The sequence below is a fragment of the Ammospiza caudacuta genome, chromosome 1 (genome assembly GCF_027887145.1).
Source record: "Ammospiza caudacuta isolate bAmmCau1 chromosome 1, bAmmCau1.pri, whole genome shotgun sequence".
In the NCBI taxonomy this organism is placed as follows: Eukaryota; Metazoa; Chordata; class Aves; order Passeriformes; family Passerellidae; genus Ammospiza; species Ammospiza caudacuta.
The window spans coordinates 142865371-142886082 of NC_080593.1; the positions used below are offsets into that span (position 1 = coordinate 142865371).

At 45.4% G+C, this 20712-nt stretch overlaps 1 protein-coding gene across 1 annotated transcript in view; it reads left to right on the plus strand.

Annotated features, from left to right (window-relative positions):
• ZHX2 (zinc fingers and homeoboxes 2) overlaps positions 1-20685 on the plus strand; it is a 71458-nt gene extending 50773 nt beyond the window's left edge. The window contains exons 3-4 of the mRNA XM_058807999.1: positions 11681-14374; positions 19470-20685. Coding sequence (XP_058663982.1) covers positions 11866-14370 — 2505 coding nt within the window. The 5' untranslated portion in view covers positions 11681-11865 and the 3' untranslated portion in view covers positions 14371-14374; positions 19470-20685. The remainder of the gene's footprint in view (positions 1-11680; positions 14375-19469) is intronic.
• Positions 20686-20712: the final 27 nt, after the last annotated feature.

Sequence of the window (20712 nt, forward strand, 5' to 3'; positions counted from 1 at the left end):
TGGAGCAGTAACCAAAAACCTTGATGCAGTTTCCAGCCCTGCTGAAGACCTTGGGTAAGGCATGATTTTTGCACTCTGATACCCAGTTTGGGTGGCAGCAAGCTGTAAATTGACTTGGCCATTTAGCAAAGCCTCTGCCATGTTCTCTTCATGCCTTAATTGCCCATTTGAGCAATGGGAATAACAGCAGTGCCTTAACTCACAATCCTGCTGTGAGGATGGGTATCTTAACAGCTGTAAAACCTCCAAATATTGGAGCAGTGGGATCCTCTGATCACCATGGGTCATTAACTATGTAAGGCAGGCTCCTACATGAGGGGATAGGACCTAAAAAATACTTGTTTTACATGGTGGGTAGAAGTCATGTCACTGCTTTTAGAGAAGAAAAGCCTCTAAATGTAGAACTTTTCACCAGGCCACTTTTAAAACAGCCTTTTCTTTAAGCAAGCAGAGCACAACAAAAGGTGATGTAAAATGCAGCAAGATGAGACTGAGTGAAAATTATTTACAGCAAGATATTTGCAGTGCCCTTCAGTTGAACCAAATCTGCTCATCACCAGGAAGCTGAGGAGATCAGACTGATACAAAGCACTGCCTATGGAATTCTTCCAAGCATCTCACTCTTAACCAGCAGCAGCAGCCAACTTTCCCATGTGCTGATTTTTGTCTCTGTCTTGGCTAGGAGCTTGGGGTCTGATTATAGTAGTGACAAAATTGAGTCAGGTTTGAGAAAGGAAATGTCTTCCTAGAAATATTGGGGTTCATCTGTACCATAGGTGTCTGTCTCCTAATAGAGCAGGTCACTGAACTGTGTGAGTTAGGCCAGCAGCTGACTCTCTGTGCTTAAAATTGGAGCTGCCCTGAAGTGCCTTGGACATCAGATTTGTTTGGTACCCCCTGGCTGAGTTTGGAGGTCACTGGGTGCTCAGTCCTGAGAAAAGGCGTGTGGCAGTTTCCAGGAGTGGTCCTGTTTTAAAAGAGGTGGAAGTGTTGAGGTGAAACATTTCCCTTTCATTGCTGTGCAAGTGCTCAGTGTGGTGGGCTTCAAGACACATCTTTGTACCCCAAACCCAGCTTTTGGGCTTCTTCCTTCAATGGCATCTGGTACTGTAGCTCAAGAGTTTCCATTCAGGAAATTGGTATTTTTGGTTGTTACAGTTTATCAGCCAGACTTGATGTTTTAAAAGGCAAAATTACCATGTACCAAAGCTTTTCCCAGTAGTGCAGAGGTTCAGACTGTGTAAGCAGTGTCAGTGAAGACAATTTGAAGCAATAGCTGTTAAGTTCACCAGTGTGTAGGTGAGTGGGTAGGGAAATGGGACAGGAGAGAGCAGCAGTGCTTGTGGGCCACAGGTAAAACCATCCTGTGGCAGGAGACGCTATGCTGCTCTGCTTGTGGTGTGTTATCCTCCAATCTGTAGGTCTCACTGGGGAATGGGAAGATACAGAGAGAAGCCACTGGGAGGGAGGAAAGAGGTGCAGTGATTCATCAGCTGCGCAAATCACAAACCATCTGCCTTTTCTAATACATGGTGAGTGAGTCAAACAGGGAGCTGTGCAGCTATAGACATGCAGGTTACTAATGTTTTCTGTTAATTACTGAGCTCCTTCTTGTCTCCTGGGAGTTCCATAGACTCTTTCAGTGCTGCAGTTGTGGTGCATGAGGGTGATGGAAAGGCTGCTTCCCATATTGGACAAAAAGAGTTGGCCCAAACCTCCCAGAGGTGCGTGTGCTGCTTGTCTTGCTGAGACATGACATGCTGGGGACACAAGTTTCTTCTCTTTTACCTTCAAATCTAAACACTTCTTAGGAGTGGTCACCAAAACAGTCTTGTGGCCTCAGCCTTCTCTCCTTCCCCTCCATCAGGTCCTCTGGGGGCTTTTTCCCATTTTCTGCTGTGGTGTGTGCCATGTATGTGTCAGAGCCAAGGCATGCGGGGCTCTAGGGGCTACTTCTTGAGAAGTGAGAGCTCTTGGGGTGTTTTTGGAGAAATTTAGAGCTCATTTCAATCTTGCAGCCTTGCAAGAAGGACACCTAGAATGTGCATGTGATTTTTATTTTGTTTTCCCCATTGCAATTTACCTGTTTGAGTAATTTTGCCTTGATAATTTTATTTTGGAAGAAGTTGACACTCATCTGACTAAAGGCAGGGTGCTGTGGTTCCCAGAGCAGAAGAATTTGAGAAGAGAGCCAAGTAGTGTAAGAACTACTAAAGCAGGAAAACTTTGCACTGTTGCTTAAGTTTTGTAAGCAAAGTAAAAAAACCGAATGTCTTGATTCTGTCACAGCTCGTGTTCTTTCTGCTTTGGAAGAATTTAACTTAGAGTGTCTCTATAGTAACAATAAAATCTGAGGAGAAAAAATATATGATAATATATAAAATATATAGTTAAATTGGAAATGTGTACAGCTGTTCCTTGTCTAGGTGGCAGTGTTATGGAATGACAGATGACATGAAGGAGAAAGTGGACCAGATGTTGCTGTTTAGATATTTGATCTAAACAAATAAGAAATTATTAATAAAAACTGTTTTAAGCAAAGAATACTTATTTTAACATATCCACCATTTCCTAGAAAAAATATTGCTCTTTAAAGTGTATCTGAAAATAAGTTTAGCTGAACATTCTAACAGGATAAATTATTTTTTTTCCTGCATAAAGTAAAAGACAGATACATTAACCCACTAAGCAGAACAGATAATTTTTACTTTGTGTCTGTGAGTCTCTTGTCCTCCTAGCACATCATGCTGGATGAAAACTCAGTAAGAAAAATTATTTATATCCAGTGACTTTAATTTAGTCCAATGATGAGAACTCAATGAGTTGCACAGACAAGTAATTAAACTTATTAGAATGAATGCTTTTATAGCTTTTCTGTTTTTCTTGTAAGAAGTCTGTTGGTTTTTATTTCTCTCTTCTGAACATGCAAGTACCCACTCTAGGAGTAACCACTGAACACACCACTGATTAAAGGAGATAATTTTGACAAGGTACATGATTGCTGTTTTGATGCTTGCTGCCCCTGGAAGCCACCAGTGGAGGGTGTTGGACGGAGGATCAGCCCCTCTGTGGGTGTTGAGAACATTTGCTGATGTGTCTGGCTGTATCTTGCATGGGTTGTTTGTTCATCATCTTGCTTGGAAGAGCTCAGTTTGTTTTCATCCTTCCCAAAGGAGAGAGCAAGGCCTCAGCAGGGCTTCCACCATCACCCTCTGGGTTTGGAGGGCACAGCCAGGTGCCGCTGGGATTTGGGCTTCTTTTGTGTCCCTGAGCATCTGTGACTCCAGAGCAGGGCAGCAGCCAAGCCAGGGGTCCAGCAGGTCTGGGTGCCTCTGGCAGGAGCTCACAGTGCAAGGAATAAAAGCTTTTCCCAGACTGCACCAACCTCACAAAGAAATGGGAGCTGCAGTGACCACAGTTACCTACATGTCCCTTTTTGTGTGCAAGCTGTGGGTTGCCAGCCCTTTTTCTGGAAGAGAAAGCAGTGGCTGGGAAGGAGGGAAATGTGGATTTTGTCCCCACTCCAGTGCTCTCCCTCCTGCTCTGGTGTGTGCCCTCCTGGAGAAGGACCATCTCCTGCCCTTCACTAAGATTATGACCATGTTTTAGGTGGAATAAGTGACTGTTGCTACAATATAAGTATTTTTTCAGGGCATGAATCAGTTTGTAAAGTGCAGTTTCTAATCATGAGTAGATTTTTTTCAGAAAGCAAAAAAGCTGGTCAGACCTAATCTAGTTTTTAGCAACTGAATTAAGCCTGCATTTAAAAAAAGGCAAAAAAAGTACAAGCCAGTGATTGCAGATTGGTACTTATATAGAAAATTCAAAGCATGCAATATTCAACTTCCCCTTTTCTGGGGAGGGGTTGGCCTCTTGTGTTCATACCACCATTTCCCCCACATCTTTGGCTTAACAGCAGCTTGAATGAGAACATTTTAGTTCAAAAGAACAGCCTATTAGCAGTGTACACTGAAATAAGCCTATTTCATGGTGCTGCCACACATCCTATTCTGGTGAAGCCTACAAAGACGTTTTTTCCCCCCAAAATACCTGTGTTTTTCAGAGTGAGTTTTTCTATCTCTACATAGTGGTCATGTCACAGCTGAGCTGTTAATGTTAAGAGGCAGCTTTTATGTAATTTCACCATGCAGTTCTCTGGGATTTTCTACAGCTGTTGGTGCCTTTCAAAAACCCTTTCATTCTACCCTCAGCCCACCAAAACTTTTTATTCTTGTTTTATCTTTGTGTTTTCGCAGAGTCTCTCAGTGACTGTGCTGTAGGGGGGTGCAGGGCAGAGGTGGGATGTGCACTCGGTTTGTTCCTGCTCCCATTCATGTGTTGACATCCAGTTTCACAGAACTTGTTGCTGGGGAAGTCAGGAATCCCAAAGGCACTTTGGTTTCCTGATCACCTTTGGAAGGTGTGAGTCTCTGATCCTTTAAAGAAACAAAAATTATCCATTGCTGCTTGCCTGTAGAAAAATATTCGTGGTCACAGCATTCCACAGATATCTATGTGGGATTTTTTTTATAATTAGAGATGTCTACACCAACATATGCAAACTTTCAATTTTATTTATTCATGTCTGCAAAAATTATTACTATAACAGTCTGCATACCTCCCCTTTAATGGGGATTTATTCAGCTTACAAAAACCTGTAGAGATGTTGGAGCTCTATCTGGCCTGACTTAAGTGCTGTTTTAAAAGCTCTGCCCTAATTCACAAACCCTGCCTTTCTTTCTGTGTGGGTTTGTTGGGTTTTTTTGTGAATCATTACAGTCACAATCATGCAGGAATTATTTGCCCTGGTTTGCTTCCACTTATTCTTCTGTATGTAATTAAGCAATGTTCTTAAGTGTTTTATCACAGAGGAGAGCAACAGCATGTTTTTTGCTGTGCTTGCTGATGTGCTTTTTGATATTACTGTAGCAGCTGCATGCTGAAAGCAGTTGTAAGGAAGGAGGAACATCACCCTAGGCATGTTTCTTTTTTTGCACTGTGAAATGTGAATCTCCCCTCTCATTCTTGTGCTTGTAGGAGAAAAACGTTACCACAGCTTTAATGAACGTGAGTTCAGCATCTCAGGGGGGGAGCAGGATGGCAGCTCTGCCCTGTGCTGCCTCTGTTTGCATTGCTGCAGCCCCTTCCTGGACAAAGAGCAGGTGGTCAAGGGGGATTCATGGTGCTGTCAGGTAATATCAGGTAGTTTCTGTTCTGCTCTGAACTTGAGTGTGAGTTCTGGGCAGCCACACAGTGTTAAAGTCTGAGGCACACAGAGGGACACACCATTTGCATCCAAGGACCCCCAGGTTTGGAAAGTTGTGAGAGGAGATGGCTGAAGGTATCCAGGAATGAGCAGAGTCACTGGGGTCCTTCATGGTGTGGTTGGTCACACGTCCTGGAAGGGGTGACAAATCCTTCAGCTCAGGAAAAAGGATGGTGCAGGTGGTGTGTGTGCCTTCAAAGCAGCCTGCAGTGTTTGCAAGGTGTCTGTGCCTTAAAAGCAGCCTGCAGTGTTTGCAAGGTGGGGAACAGCAGGTGGACACTGCCTGCTGTCCCAGGGCACAGCCTGGCATCTCTGTTGAGCTTTGCTCAGATCCACTTGCTGTGAAATGAAGTGGGGTGGTATTCCACAAGAAGCCAGGGACTGAACAGTTTGTGCCCAACAAGTCCTTGCTGGTGAGCTCTGTGCTCCTCCTCTCCTACTGCTGCTGTGTCCTCAAGCTGGGGAAGGGGTGTGGGAAAGCTCCAAGGAGGAGTTTTTACCTTTGTGATATAAAATGTCGTCTTCAGACAAGGGGGGTGTGGGTGTTAAATTACAAGGGTGTAATTTGCTATTGCTTGTCCTGTGTAGCAGAGAGGATGCTGATTGTGGAGACTGAGCTCCTGAGCAGTAAAATAAAATGTTTCCACCGTCTTCAAACATCAGCCAGCCCTTGCAAATGAGCTCTGCTATATATTTGTGTGCTTATTTGCAGTTATCCTCATGCTGGTGGTTTTCCCACTGTTCATTTTCAAATGAGGCCAGGTGCTGGGATCTCTCTGCCAGCACAGGGCAGAGCAAACAACACAGCAAGATGAAAAAACAAAGAAAGATTTTATTGGCAAATTACACAAGTGTCCCTAAAGTGTTTGGGTTTTTTCTCTTTGTTCTTAAAAGTGAGGTTTATCTGTGAAAAGTAAAGATCCATTTGCACTGCCTGGGAGGTTCAACCTCTTTCTTTACTCCAGCCCTTGGCTGAAAGCAAGGTGCAGCACAAAGCAGTGATAATTCTGATGTGCTTTTTCCTTTCTGCTAAAATTAAAGTTTTTCATGCTTTTGAATTAGACATACTTTCAAATCTGGTTCTCTTTAGACAGCCTTTTCCAGACTCATTCATGTTTTGTGGTGTAAGGGAAAACAAGCAGCATCTCTGCCTATCTCCCCCCTGCCCTACCACTTCTTGAGCTCACAGGGTTTTAAATGATGCTTTCTACAACTGAGCTGTGTCCAGGTGCCATGGAAAATTCCTGCTCTGCCACCACCTTGGAGGAGCCTGTGGGAGCAGCAGTGCAGATAAAGGAGTTCAGTTTCTACCCAAATATTTGCCTTTTGTTGTGGTGGAAGTCGGGTGTAAAATTTAGCTATGTGCACAAGGTAAAGATGTGAGAAAGTGAAAACATTTCAATATTCAGCAAGAGAAACCTTTTGGATTTGTTTTTATCATCCCTTTGCTTGCACTGTACAGTTCCCTTATGCTGATGGAAGGTGGCATTGCTACAGAGGCAAGCATTTTCCAGTGCCAGCCAGGCCTAAAAACCCTGTTTGTTTTTCCTGTGTGATTCTCTGCAGTTTCCCCAGTCTGGGGCCAGGATAGGAAATCTGGCATTTCCTCAGTCAAGGACAGAGTTGCCATTAAGATCTCACTTCATTCTCTTGTCAAATGCTCTGTAGCTGTTTTAACAGGAGTTCCATTGATCAGAGGACTCTGGCTGGATTATTTCATTATTTAAACAAATTTCAGAAATTAAAAGAAGACAGGTTAGGCCCTCAGTCATAAGTGCTGTGACACACTTTGTGGAGAGATAAGTTTAAAAGAAGGCATTGCTTCTAACTTGTGTGCTCCTGTCCTGGATGGCTTTGCTGAAGCAGAGCAGATTGAAAGGTTTTGTTCCTGCACACAGGTTCGCTGTGGTTTGGTTTAAACCTCATTCACAATGACAGATTCTACTTGGAGCCAAGCACTTTTGTTTTTTCACCTAGTTGCCTTCTGCTGCTTTGTGCATTTGTTAATTTAAAAAGAAAATTCAAAAAATGAGATTTTTTTTTTCTTCCAACACCCTTCAGTATGGGGAGACAAGAGATGTGGCAGGTGAGCTGGAGGGATGACGACTCTTCCCTCGCCATGCCCCCTGAGGACACAGTGAGCTCCCAAGGCAGCTGCTGACATCGCCCTGCACCTCACTGCTGCGGACTCTCCACAGTGGCAGCAGCCCAAAAATACAGGTTACTTGTCCACAGTCCTGTCCATAACAAAATATAAGGAGAACAGGGCCAGCTTTAGGGATGAGGTTGACCTGGCCATGGTGCAGCCCTGCACTGAATATCAGATGTGGGTTTGGCCCTGGGAGGATGCATTCCTGAGGACAGGGCTCGGGGTGGGGGGGAGCTGCAGCTCAGGTTGCCACCAGGCTGTGCCAGTGGCTGAGCCTTGCATTGGAGGAGCTGAGGTGGCATCCTTTATCAGTTTTGTCAGGAGCCACACTGCATATTTAAAGCTGTGTGCTGGGCCTTTGATTTTCTGGCAAGTGGCTCATGTTTGAAAGCTGTGAGATGCTCTTGCTGCTTTCTCTAACGTTCTGGGATGTGCTGTGGCAGTCCCTGCAAATGTACATGATGCATCTCCTAAGGACGTGGCTTTGGGTGTGGAGGTCCAGTCCTCTTTTGGAGCTTTCTCTTGCTTTATCCCAAATGACATCCTTACTGAGGTCCTGCAGGAGCTACTGCTTGGAGATCCCAATGAACTCTCCTTGCTCAGGAAAGGAGACCTGACCTGTTGATCTTCTCCTCCTCCCCATCATTCAGGGTGTGGGTCAAAGGGACAAAGACTGTAGCTAGTTATGAGTGCCCAAGACTACACATTGTAGACTAAAAGTCATTTGTTTCTTTTATTGACCTCTCAAAAGAAGCATTTGACTTGTGCTTGATTTCTGTGGTGCAGCATGATTCTCATGTGGCAGAAAAACCTACCCAAAGTGTAGGGTTAGAAAGCCAGCAATTAGACATGCAGAAAACCACTCTGTGGAAAGGAAGAAGGAAGAGAAGAAATAATCTGTGAAATTTTCTGGAAAAACTGTAGAAGACTGATTTTTTCATCTTTCCACGCACCTAGATATGTTTTGAAGGGACCTTGGCCCTTCCTCTGTATCAGAGCATCCTTGTTTGAGGACAGTTCTCCTGTCCTCATGAGAGATGAGAGCTTGGTGCAGCAGAGAGTTTGCTGAGCTTCCAGAGACTGAGGAATTCAAAACATTTAGTCTGACTTTTAAGAAACCTTTGATTGATTCAAAGCTGTAACCTAGATGTTTCTCCTTCTCCACTCTTTGTCTTCCATCACATTCCTTTATGTTCCTAGCTTTTTCTTCCTGTGGAGGTGGGGGGAGTTCAGTGAAATATAAATAAGCCTTGCTCTGTCTTTGATGTCCTTTGAATTTTCTTCCTTTTGCTGATGTTGCCACATGAATTTTGCACGAGGTCATGCATTAAATCAGGAGCAGACCATTAGGTGCAGCTGTGGCCTGGGAGGCAGAGCAAGACTCAGAGGAGCATCTCAGGAGCCATGCTCCATCTTCATTACCTTGGCCAGGACACTGCCTTGCACCTCCCTTCCCTCCTCTCAGAAAGTCAGTATCACAAGTGTGGGATCTACAGAGGAGAGTGAGATGACCTGATCACCTTCACCCTGTTCACAGCACCAGCTGGGCTTGCAGAGCCCATTCTGGCCCTGTCTCTCTCATCTTTTGGTCTGTTTCAGCCAAATTTGGTGTAAGGGAAGAAGCCTCAAAGCAAATTAATTTTCTGCAAGCACAGTTGAAAATAAGTGATCAGGAAGATGGGCACTGGACAGGCGTGTGTTTGTCTCTAGCTTGGGATCCCACCTGCAGTGGGACACAGCGAGTCACAGATCACAGCCAGAATAGCTGTGGAAGGACAGTTGTGAGGCGAAGTAGAAGGGGAATTTTGAAGGAATATGTGGAAATGATAGAGAATGTTCAGTGTGATCCAGTTCAAGGGTAAATAGGCACAAATGTACAGAAAACCAGGCATCATTGCTTTCACTGTTCTTCTGTTTGTTTATCATTCAAAGGCAGAAGGGAAAAAAAAAAGGAAGCAGAAAAGGAAATGTTAGCTCAGAGGCAAATGCTTTGAGGAATGGTGGTGACAATGTTGGTGGACCTAGGTTAGGGAGAGTGGCACTGGGTCACCCTGACCAAGGCAGAGCCATAAGCAAGCCTGTGGGCAGCCCCATGCCTGTTTCACAGAGCTCAGCAGATGTGCTCTGTTGCCCAGGGAAGCTCCTGGAGCTCAGATGCACCCTCGAAGGTCAGCCAGGTGCTCTGGTGCTTCCCCAGGTGTGCGGGAGCGTGCCTGGGTGTGGCAGGGCTGGGAGCTGCGGGGGGGGCAGTGGCTGTGAGCACAAGGCAGTGGGCAGCTATGCAGAGGCACCTGCACTGTAGGAAACATGCATGGGATCTTCTCCAGGGGGTGTGTGCTGTCTCGCAGCCTGAGTGTCACCAGAGCCTTACCCAAAGGCGCTGCGTGGTGAATCCAGACACTGAGCATTCCCTGTACGGGGAATTGCTTCCTGCTGGATTTTGAGTTTGTAGAGCTGGGAGCTGCCATCCCTGCTCTTATCCCCAGCTGGGGCTGCTTCCCCTGGCAGGGTATGGTTTGAGTTTCCATGTGTACAGGAATGGGGTGCTCTGTGACAGGCAGAGCAGCAGCACTGTGCTCTGGAGAGCTGCAGAGTTCCTGAGCTGCAAACACAAGCAAGGAGCTGTGGCTGCTTTCAGAGGTTCTGTCATGAAGCCAAGGCTCCAGTGAGAGGAGCAGCTACAGGAACAGCACTCAGCTGGTTATAAAGTCTCTGCTGATGTTGGCTGTGTCCAGATGTGACTGCAGTGATATTTTATTCTGTTAGATCTCCATGTCTTTGTTTCAGGATTCAGCTTATAATTTACAATATTCACAATAAGCAAATGTGCATTTGGTTAGACATGAGGTCATGGTTTGGTTTGGAAATTATCTTTAAAGATCATCCAGTCTGTCCCCCCTGCAAGGAGTAGGGATAGGGATACATTGGATCTCTAGTTCAAATTCTCGATTTAGAGCACTTCTGCAGAACTCAGTGCAGGCCTGACCCACTCTGCAAATCTCCCCTTTCCATCCTCCTCCAGTTTGTGAACACCAGTGTTGTCTCCCACTCAATTCCAAGAGCTTCTTGATTGTTAAATCTGAGTTTTCTGTCAATACTTTCTACATCTGTAGACATATTATGAAACCAGAGACCATCTGACCAGGAAGAATAACAAATTTGAATTGGTGATAAATTTTAAAAAGCATCTTGTCAAATAGGGAAGTGACCTTTTTTATCTTTTTTTTTAATTTATTAATTAAGTTCTTTTGACAAGTAAATTGTTCTTTTTACCTTCATCCAGTCCTGATGAGTGTGTGTAGATCCTAAAAAAGCTAGTGTAATTTTTTTTTGCTTGTTCTGACTGATGACTCTCCTATCCTTCAGAAAATACGTGTTACAGAATTGTGCGTTTGGGAACTTTCAGAAGTGCTTCAGCATTAAAAATAAAGCTTTAAAATGTTTTGTTTTGGTTTTTTTTTAATTCTGTAGGGAGTGACATGCACAAGTTGGGACATTATCTGGGGTCACAGAAAGGGACCCTGTTTAAAAGGAATCTGAGGGCTTCTGTGGCCTTTGATAGCTGTTTCTGTCAATGTTGAGTGAGAAATGGTGTTTTAAGGGAACTTCTCATCTGGAAAAGACTTGATAGGCCTCCACAAATCTGCTGTAGTTTCCTGCTGCAGTTTCTTTGAGCCCACCTTTTCTCAAAACACAGACCTTTGCAAGTTGTTGATTTACATTAACTCTTCTTTCTGCCACTACTTTTACAACCAAGGCAGATCCTATAGCTTTATTTAGAAATCACCCATCATTAGTAACCATAATCATTTAGTAGTCATATTTACAAGGTAAGTGACAGTGGGAAGTAATTAAGTTTAATATAAATCACACTCAATTTCAAATCTGCAGGCTTCAAAATAGTAATTAATAGAATTGCAGCTTCTATAAAAAGATGCAGTATTTATAGTACTATCTTCTTCTTTTCCTAAGTAAACACATTGAGTCTAGTGGAAATTAAAATTCTCTGTCTGTTCATCTTATTTGTTCCAGTCATTTTCCTCCTGTGGTGCACTTCATTGCAAATTACCCATGACTTTTCTCATTTTTGGGGAGATTGTTGACTCTTAAAATGATGATGTGGAGGAAGAAGAGTTTGACAATGTTGCACTCAATGTTGCATGTTGACGCAGATGCCTTGCAAATGCACACACCTTGAGCTGTGGCTTTCTGCTAAATCTGTGTTTTATTGATCAGTGGCTAACAACATGTGCTTTGTTTCACAGGTGTCATGCAGCTGACGGGTCTGCTGGCGAAGCTGAGGGTCACAGCCAGGATGGAAAGTCTTTAAACAAAACAGAGTCAAATAATCAGGGAAGTTTGGAGCTGTTTGCAAGATCTGCTGAGTTCGTTGCTCCCCCTGTCAAAAGAAGCCACCATCTGGGACAGCAGCACCCTGCCAGCAGCTGCCATGGCCAGCAAGAGAAAGTCCACAACTCCCTGTATGGTGCGAACCTCTGAGGTCGTGGAGCAGGAAGGTGCCGAGGGTGCAGAGGCTCCCAAAGACAAAGGGACCGGGGCAGCACAGCAGGACTCCAAAAAAACCTGGCCTTCAGAAAACTCAGTCAAAGACTGCGAGGTGGTGGAGGCGAAGCCCGCAGGTGAAAATCAGTCTAAGAAACCCCAGGGTGGTTATGAGTGTAAGTACTGCCCTTACTCGACACAAAACCTAAATGAATTCACAGAGCACGTTGACACCCAGCATCCAAATGTCATTCTCAACCCCCTGTATGTCTGTGCTGAATGCAACTTCACAACCAAAAAATACGATTCTTTATCTGACCACAACACAAAGTACCACCCGGGAGAGACCAACTTTAAACTGAAGTTAATTAAACGCAATAATCAGACTGTCCTGGAGCAGTCTATCGAGGCTGCCACTAGCGATGTCACTGTCACCAGCAGTGGGCTGGAGAACCCAGAGTGTGACGATTCACTTCATGGGGGAGTCAGTGCAAATAAAGCACCTGTGATGAAGCTGGGAAAGTCTAAAGGGGAAGCCAAGAAGGGATCTAAAAAGCCAGAGGAGGGAGTTACAGAAAACCACGTGGATGGCGCTCTGCCCCGCATCATCACTGAGGCCACTGAAGCGATTGCCTGTATAAATGGAGACCTGCTCCATGATGTGTTAGCCCATGTAATGCCCTCTGTACAGCTGCCACCAAATATCAACCTTGTCCCCAAGGTCCCAGTCCCTCTGAACAGTACCAAATACAACTCTGCACTGGACACTAATGCAACCATGATCAACTCCTTTAATAAGTTTCCTTACCCAACACAAGCAGAGCTGTCGTGGTTGACGGCAGCATCCAAACATCCTGAAGAACAAATCCGAATCTGGTTTGCTACGCAGCGCTTGAAGCACGGTATAAGTTGGTCTCCTGAAGAAGTGGAGGAAGCAAGGAAGAAGATGTTCAATGGCACTATCCAGGCAGTTCCCCAGACCATCACTGTCCTGCCAGCTCCTTTGGCAACTGCAAAAATGCCACAGCCCATCATCCAGACAGCTTTGCCTTGTCAGATACTGGGCCAGACTGGCCTGGTTTTGACTCCCGTGTCAAATGGTTCAACTGTTTCCTGTTCACCAATTACCCTTGCTGTTGCCCCAAACCAGGGCCAAAAGAGGACAATACAGACCTTATCAAGTGCCCCAGAGGCCAAGCGTCCTCATGTAGTCCAGGTGCCTGAGATTCCTGCCAAGGTGACTGCTGTTCCAGTGACCCCAGCCAGTGAGAGGAAAAAGACCAAGGAGCAGATAGCAGAGCTGAAGGCCAGTTTCATGGCAAGCCAGTTTCCTGATGATGCAGAAGTCTACCGGCTTATAGAGGCAACAGGGCTTTCCAGGAGTGAGATCAAGAAGTGGTTCAGTGACCACAGGTACAGAAGTCAGAGGGGCATTGTGCAAATTCCTGGTGATGCTTTAGGGAAAGATCAAATAGCACCTTCAGCTGGTCGACATGGCCGGTCATTTCACCCCTACACAGATCTTCCTCCCCAGAGATTCAAAGAGAAAACTCAAGAGCAGCTTAGGGCCCTTGAGGAGAGTTTCCTAAAATGCTCTTTTCCTACCCAGGGAGAATTGGACAGGCTTCGAGTGGAGACCAAGCTGAATAGGAGGGAGATAGATTCATGGTTCTCTGAGAGGAGAAAAATAAGGGACAGCATGGAGCAAGCTGTCCTGGACTCGATGGGATCATACAGAAAAATTAAGGATCAGGGAACTCCCAATGGTGCAATAAGTCAGGCAGAACTTCTGACCAGCTCTCAGCTCCCTGGTGCTTTATCTGGGTCTTCCACCACATTGAAGAAAACACAAGAGCAAATTCATCTGTTGAAAAGCACATTTGCAAGGACCCAGTGGCCATCACCCCAGGAGTATGACCAGCTGGCATCTCAGACTGGGCTCACGAGAACTGAAATAGTTCGCTGGTTCAAGGAAAACCGGTCTTCACTGAGAACAGGGTCACTTAAATGGATTGACCAGTATCAGCAGCAGTGTGCTGGTGATGGTCACAACAAGCAAAGCCAGAAAAAGAGCTCAAAACACATTGAGAGTCCAAAGAATGGTAATGAGGTGTCTCGGCAGCATTACCAGGAGCATAAAAAACTGAATGAAGAGAATGGGGGGAAACCGGTGGTGAGAGCAAAAAGAGACTGTGAGCCACTGAAGGACTCCTTGCTGGGGAATCAGGCAGAGGGGGTGGAGAGGCTGGAGTGCAGCAACAGCCACGAGGGTCCTGGCAGCGAGGAGAACGAGGAGCCAGCAGAGGTGAACTGGGTGGAGGTGACGGTGGGCGAGGACGACGCTGCCTCGGACTGTACGGACAGCTGGAGCCAAACAGCCCCCACAGAGGGCCACAAAGAGCTGCCAGACTTGGACTCTGAAAGTATATCTGGAGACAATTCCCACGTATAGACAGGTAATGCTGAGGGTGCCCTGGTGCTCTGAGCCTGCCTTTGGCAGGGTGTGCTTCCAGCATTCTGTAGCCCCCGTTCAGTGTAAATCCCTGGAGCCCATCCCTGCCGGATGCTTTTTTGCCTGCTGGATGCCTGAACAAAAGGGAGACCCATTCTGCTGTAAATTAAAGCCAACTGCATGATAGAGGAGGGGTTAGTGCCATTTGCCTTGTTATTTGTCTCCTTATGGGTCAAGTCCTGGATAAGGGAGGTTTTCAAAATTCTTTTTTATTTTTTCAATAAGTGATTAAAGCTTAAAACTTTGTCTTTAAACAACCTATATGTACTTTACATAATAAACATGCTAGCTGAGCCACACGAAGAAATAGTAGGTAACACTAGCTGCTAATACCCCCTTGCTGAGAGATCACTGACCAGAGGCTGTGCCTGTTTTTGCATCTCAGGTCCTTCCTTTGCAGCATCCTGCCATGCTGAAAACAAAAGGTCACTGGGGGAAGGGCCTAGGACACAGATGCCTCTTTATGCAAAAGTGAGCAAAAAAAAAAAAAGTGGGACTGAAGTGGCTCATGCAAATGTGTTTTATTCCTCTTGCAAGTGAGAACTCTCTTCAGTCTAGCTTTGTTCTGCTTGCTCTCACTAGAGGCTTAGGAAATGCCCCAGACTAAGCTGTGTGGGTGTTTAGCAGCTCTTCTTCACTGGATCTTGAATTTAAAAGCAAGCTGCAAGGCCTGGCTTTAAGGGGGGGATGGGGGGGTTATATGATCTTTCCCAATGCAAAAGGACTTGTCATTTGGAGAGCTGAAGCCTGTTTCTGATCACAGCTGCACAGGTGTAAATCTGGAACAAGCACTGTCAGTAATTCCTGCATATTGAATTGAGTTCACTGGAACCTGTAACATTTTGTGCTCAGTATACCTGAATCTGAAGTTCCCTTAAACCACAACTTTAGAGCTTATCCTACAGAAAACTCAGCATCCTGCATTAAAAACTGTAGTGAGAGAAACCTGTTTGAGAAAATTGATAATTATCTGGCATCTAATGAGTAAAATATACTTTAGCATTTCTTTAAAAAATAAGAATTTAAATAAATAAATAAATACAAAAGCCAGGACTGATAGAAGTGCCTGCACACTTGTCTTTAAGACTTCTGCTATTGTAGCTACCAGTACTTGGATTGAAGCACCTGTTGCAGAAGTGCAGTTTTTGGCAGTGAGCCCTGCTGGCTAGCACACCACTTTCTCCCTGTGCAGTATTGTCCCAAAGTCTCCTGGACATTCTCTGAGTTCAGGAAAAAAAAACAACCCTGCAGTGGTATTTTTTTACCTGTGAATTCTGTTAGCTAATCTTGAGAAATGTTATGACAGCACCTTTATAACAAAATCTTACAGATTCAGACTGCATTGCAAGGCACTGTCTTGCATTATCCTTGGAAAAGTTGGTAATTAGGGATGTGAGGAGCAGGTGTTACCTGTGTGTCAAAGGCAGGGATTAAAGGAAGAAGGATGTGGGAACATCAGCCAGAGGCACACTGGGGTGCCACTGTTGTGCAGCCACATAAGAGGGGAGAGCCAGGATCTGATCTGCCTTTTAAAGTCAAATGTGTGAGGAATAAATGCATTGTGGGATTCTTTTTCTCTGGGTTGTTATTCCAGAACTTTCCCCCCTTCCAGCTACAAATTTTGATTCTGAGGAGAGGGATCAGATCAGGGGCTTAGAGGGGCAGTAGAAAAGAAGGCAGGAGCAGGGGGAGTTGCCTGAAACCCCTGTTCCTTACAAACCTCTTGTACTATGAAACCAAGATCTGCACCAGCTCCTTGCAGCAGCCTGGGTTTTGTGCTTGTGAGCAGTGCCAGGGATGGAGTGACCCTCCTGCCTCTGTGCCCTGGTACAGGTGTTGACTATAAAACTTCAGGGCTCTGGAAGTGCTCAAGTGTTATCAGAGAGGAATTTTTATAAGAACTTTGATCTCAGTTAAATGGTTGCTGAGTGATCATTTTCATGAGGAGCTTTCAGGTTGTTGTGTGTTCAATACACCTGCTGAGAAAAGGTGCACTGGAGCAGGAGTTCTGCTGCAGAGTGTGCAGTAATGGTCAGAGGGCCCTTTTGTCCTCTGCTTCATGCCACTTTCTCAGTGTGCTGGTCTGGGGACTTAAAAAAGTCTTTAATTTTCCTGTATTCTGCCTGTAAGTCTCAGCTGAGGAATGCAAGTGCTGCTCTGTGGTGCACACATGGAGGCATTGCCACAGCCATTGTGACACAAAATTTGGAATCTTTATACCCCACACTGATGGGACTTGGGGAATAATCTCAACTACTTTTTCTAAGCTTTCATTGGGCAGCCAATCTTAGGAATTTTCAGCTAAAATTTTGGTGTTAAATTAACAAGGTGTTATCCCGAGTGACATCCAGGGTATGACTCAAAAGCAGAGACTTTTGTCTGACCTGACAGAGAGCTTGTTTCTGTCAGTTGTCATAAAAGCTTGATTTTTCCTAACAGGCTCCTCAGGTACCACGTGTAAGAGGTGGAATGAAGAGCTGACAGGGGGTTGCTCTTGTCTCTCACTCAGCTACACTTGCTGGGTGAGTCTCTCACTGCTGAGCCATGCACCAGGCAGGAGCTGCTCCTTGCATACTCCTGGGGTTGCTGCCAGCTTGATCTACGTGGTCTAAAATGAATGGTTTTTGACAATTGACCTCCATACCCTTCTTGACTGAATTCGTGTGTGGCTTTTGTAAAACCTCAGCTCTTCCAGACCATCTCAGTCACTCTTTTCCAGTGTGGAGCTTTAGGAGATTTTGGAACTGTTAGAGAGCATTTGTGTCACAGCCTACACAGACCTTATGCCTTAAAAAACTGAGATTTTCCCAAACTGATCCATGTTTGACAGATTCTGCTGCTGCTGCAGCTAGAGGGAATTTCACAAGGGACTGGGCCTTTGTGAGAGCAGGATGCATGCCAGGCTCTGCAATGCCATCCCAGGACTAAGGAGAGGCTCTGTTCCAAAGTCTGTATCTGAAGCTTTTGGCAGAATTGGATTTATTCCATGGAGCAGGTCAGCTTTCTTGAACAGTGAGGCTGGGAGACCTGTGCCCATAGGGTACCAGGCCTCCCAGATGCTGAGGGGCTGCTGCAGGGTGCACTAAAGCCATCTCTGGAAGTGTCCTGAGACTGTCTTGAAGCTTTGTGTCCCTCCTGTAGTGAGGCCCAGCTGCTCTGTCAAGAGAGAGCTGTAGCTCCCTTTCCATCAGCAGAGAGGTTCCTGCCTTCCCTTCCCACAGCACAGGTCAGAACTGGGTCCCTTGTCCTCCTGCTGTGCACAAACTGACAAACAGAAACTGTTCTGAGTTAAACACAGCAAACTACAGCTCAGACAGCAGAGCAGGACCAGAGAGGGCCAGTTCTGCTGGCTTTCTTTAGTGTTGTCTCCCTGTGGGGTTTTCCCAAGATCAGAGCTTTTGTTTTTTCTCAGAATGATCTGGTTTTTTTCCCCATCACCACCTTTCCACAGTAAACTTTTTTTGGAGTTATTTCATGACCTCCTTTTTTAAGCATGAGCCCTGCAAGATGTGGGCACCAGAGCCTGTAGCTCATGGTGGGAATGAGGTGGCTGAACACCCCAGATCTTGGTGGCTGTGACCACTGCTCTGTGGAGATTTGCCAAAGTCAAACCATGTGTGAAGGTTGCACAGTAGGAAAAAAGTCTGAAGGCAGTGATCCATTGCATCTGCTGAATGCGTGATCATCAATGATTGAGCATCAGAGCTGGTCTGGGTCCTCCTGGCATCTCCAGCCCCCTCTGCCCTGCTGCAGGAGCTCAGATGACCTGCTGGCCAGGGACCCAGTGCGTTCCTCAGTGTTCAAAACCACCAATAGTGAACATCACTGGGGTTTCTCACTTCCTGCCCAAGTTCTCACTTTTCTTGGGGTTTAGGGTTTCATTTAGAAAGCTCACAGTAGTGTCTGCCACTGGTGCTGGGCTCCAAGTCAGCATCCTGAAGTAACTCAGCAAGGGATTGACCTTGACCAGTGTTTTTTGCAGAATTCAGGTCACCCTAAAACTTGGAGGGAATGAGGCTGAAGTAGGGAGGACATGGTTTTTCCCCTGAAATGAGTGAGATGCATTAGAGACTCAAGCTCTAATATAATGAAGGATTTCAGAGGGAGAAGCAAAACCCAGTGCAGCAATTAAAATTTTCCAGTGAGTCAGGATGAACAGGGGCCTGTGTGGGAAGGTCTCAAGGGTGGGGAAAGGACTTTTCCCCTTGATGTTGGTGCAAGCCTGTGGCTGTCCCTGGGCTTGACTGCATTGCAGATGCCAGATAGAGAGAGCCCACTGCTTTTGTGGGAAATAACAGAGCAGGTAGCAACATCCCTGAGAGGTGTGAGATAACCAGTCAGCTCAGGTTTCAGTGAGCACTGCTTGCAGGGTGGCTGAAGAGGATGTTTGCACTTCTTGCACGTTCACACCTCAGTGTGGAAAAACTGAGCATAATCCCTGTCAGAGAGCCCTTGCTTTTTGCTAGGAACTGGCGATAGGTGTGAACTGGTGCCTGTTTGAAGGTTGGGTTTTGAGGGGTCATCTTTTAATCTCTGGTCCAGTTGTGCAGCCTTTATGTAGGTACAGGAGTGACAGCAGAACCAGGAAGCTGCTCTGCAGAGCACAGGCACATCCAACTTCTTCCATTGTCTTTTAGTTTGTATCATTTTCTAAAATCATGTAAAACATGGAGTGTTATGAGGGGATTTACTGGGGGAGAAAGAGCTGAAGTCTTCTTGGTTCACTGTCTGTCCTGTGGTTGCAAAGTGGTTGCTCCAAACACGTGCAGGCATCACTTGAGTCAGTGTGAGAATCTGCCTGAGCCAAGGCTGGACCATATATCCCTGTTGGAAGTCTCTAGGGGGTTGTTAGCTGGATGTTACATGCAGCAAAAATGCAGCACCCTACCAGGTGAGGCTGTGATAAGGCCTTGGGTGCAGTTAACACAAAACAGGGTTACCACATATGCCGGGATGTGAACCAGGTCTCATCATAGTTAACAGCTCAAACAGTTCATAGTGCTTTAAAAAATAATCTGCTGCTGTTGTGATTTTTGCAGGGGTACTCCTCAGCTGCACTGTCCTGATGTTGAAGGGGAAATGCTCTCTGAAAATAGAAGACAACTCTATTTTCCTGCCTGGGTGAGAGAGTGTGTTGTGACTCTGAGTCTCAAACCGCGCTTGTGGAGGCACAGTGGGAAGAAATATTCTCATGGAGCATCACCATGGAATTGTTGATAGTGCCAAAGTCCTACTACTGCATTACAAAAGAGAGGAAAGAAAGAGGAAAGGGTCCTTGTACATAGTTTTCTCTTAGTTTCTCTCCCACCCACTTTCCTGCCCAGCCTCTTCCTCTACTGGAACAGATTTGTACAACATAAAAATTTTGTTAATTTTTTTAATAGGTGCAAGTTATTCTTGCATATAATGCAATTGAGAAATTTTGTGTTGGTTGGGGGGAGGGAAGTGTCTTTTGTGGAGGAGGGAGATTTTTTTTCCTGAAGTGTTTTAAGAAAGAGTTGCAATCTTTTGGAGTTGTCTTGGTGCAGATCAACACCTGAGCCCAGATCCCCACTCCAGTTTACATTTCAGACCAGTTAAACATGTTCTGGAGCAGTGGGGTTTGTTGTTTTTGTTTTTTCTCTTGTTGTTTTGACTTTTTTGTTTTGTTCTATGGCCACCTGCTATTGATTGAAATATTTAAATCTCTGCTTTTCCATGCTCCTACAAGGCAAGTCTTCTCCAGCTCCTGTACTTCACTTTTCACCAGCCCCAGCTGTGGGTCTCTGAAGATTTGGCTAGAATGCCTTTTTTTGATCGTTGGTTTGGTTTTGGGGTTTTTTTAGCACTTTTTGTTTAAACATGCATTCCAACTCCCAGAGGGGTTGGAATGAGGAAATGAAGATGCTTCATAATCCAAATTTATTTGTGTTTCTTTGGCTGGTGCAGTGATGGACACCATAACCAGCAGCTGCCCTCCAGCTTTAGACGTTGTAGTGCACAACAGAACTTTCTTATTAACCCTTGCCACTAAATTTTTAGATCACTCTTAGGTTCCTGAGTGCACTTTTTTTCAAATACTGCTAATTTGGATTTGTGTGGGGATGTCTGTCTGTGCATGTGTGAGGAGGGAGCGGAGGGGAGCAGGAGCCTGGGTGCAAGAGCTGCCCAGTGAGTTCCTCTGAGGGGTTGGAGAACTTGCCCACCTTTCATTGTGCTGCACAAACAGGATGTAGGGAGTTTGAATAAATCCAACTTTTCTAACTTGTTGCTCATTTGTTGTAACTCAATAAAACAAAGGCT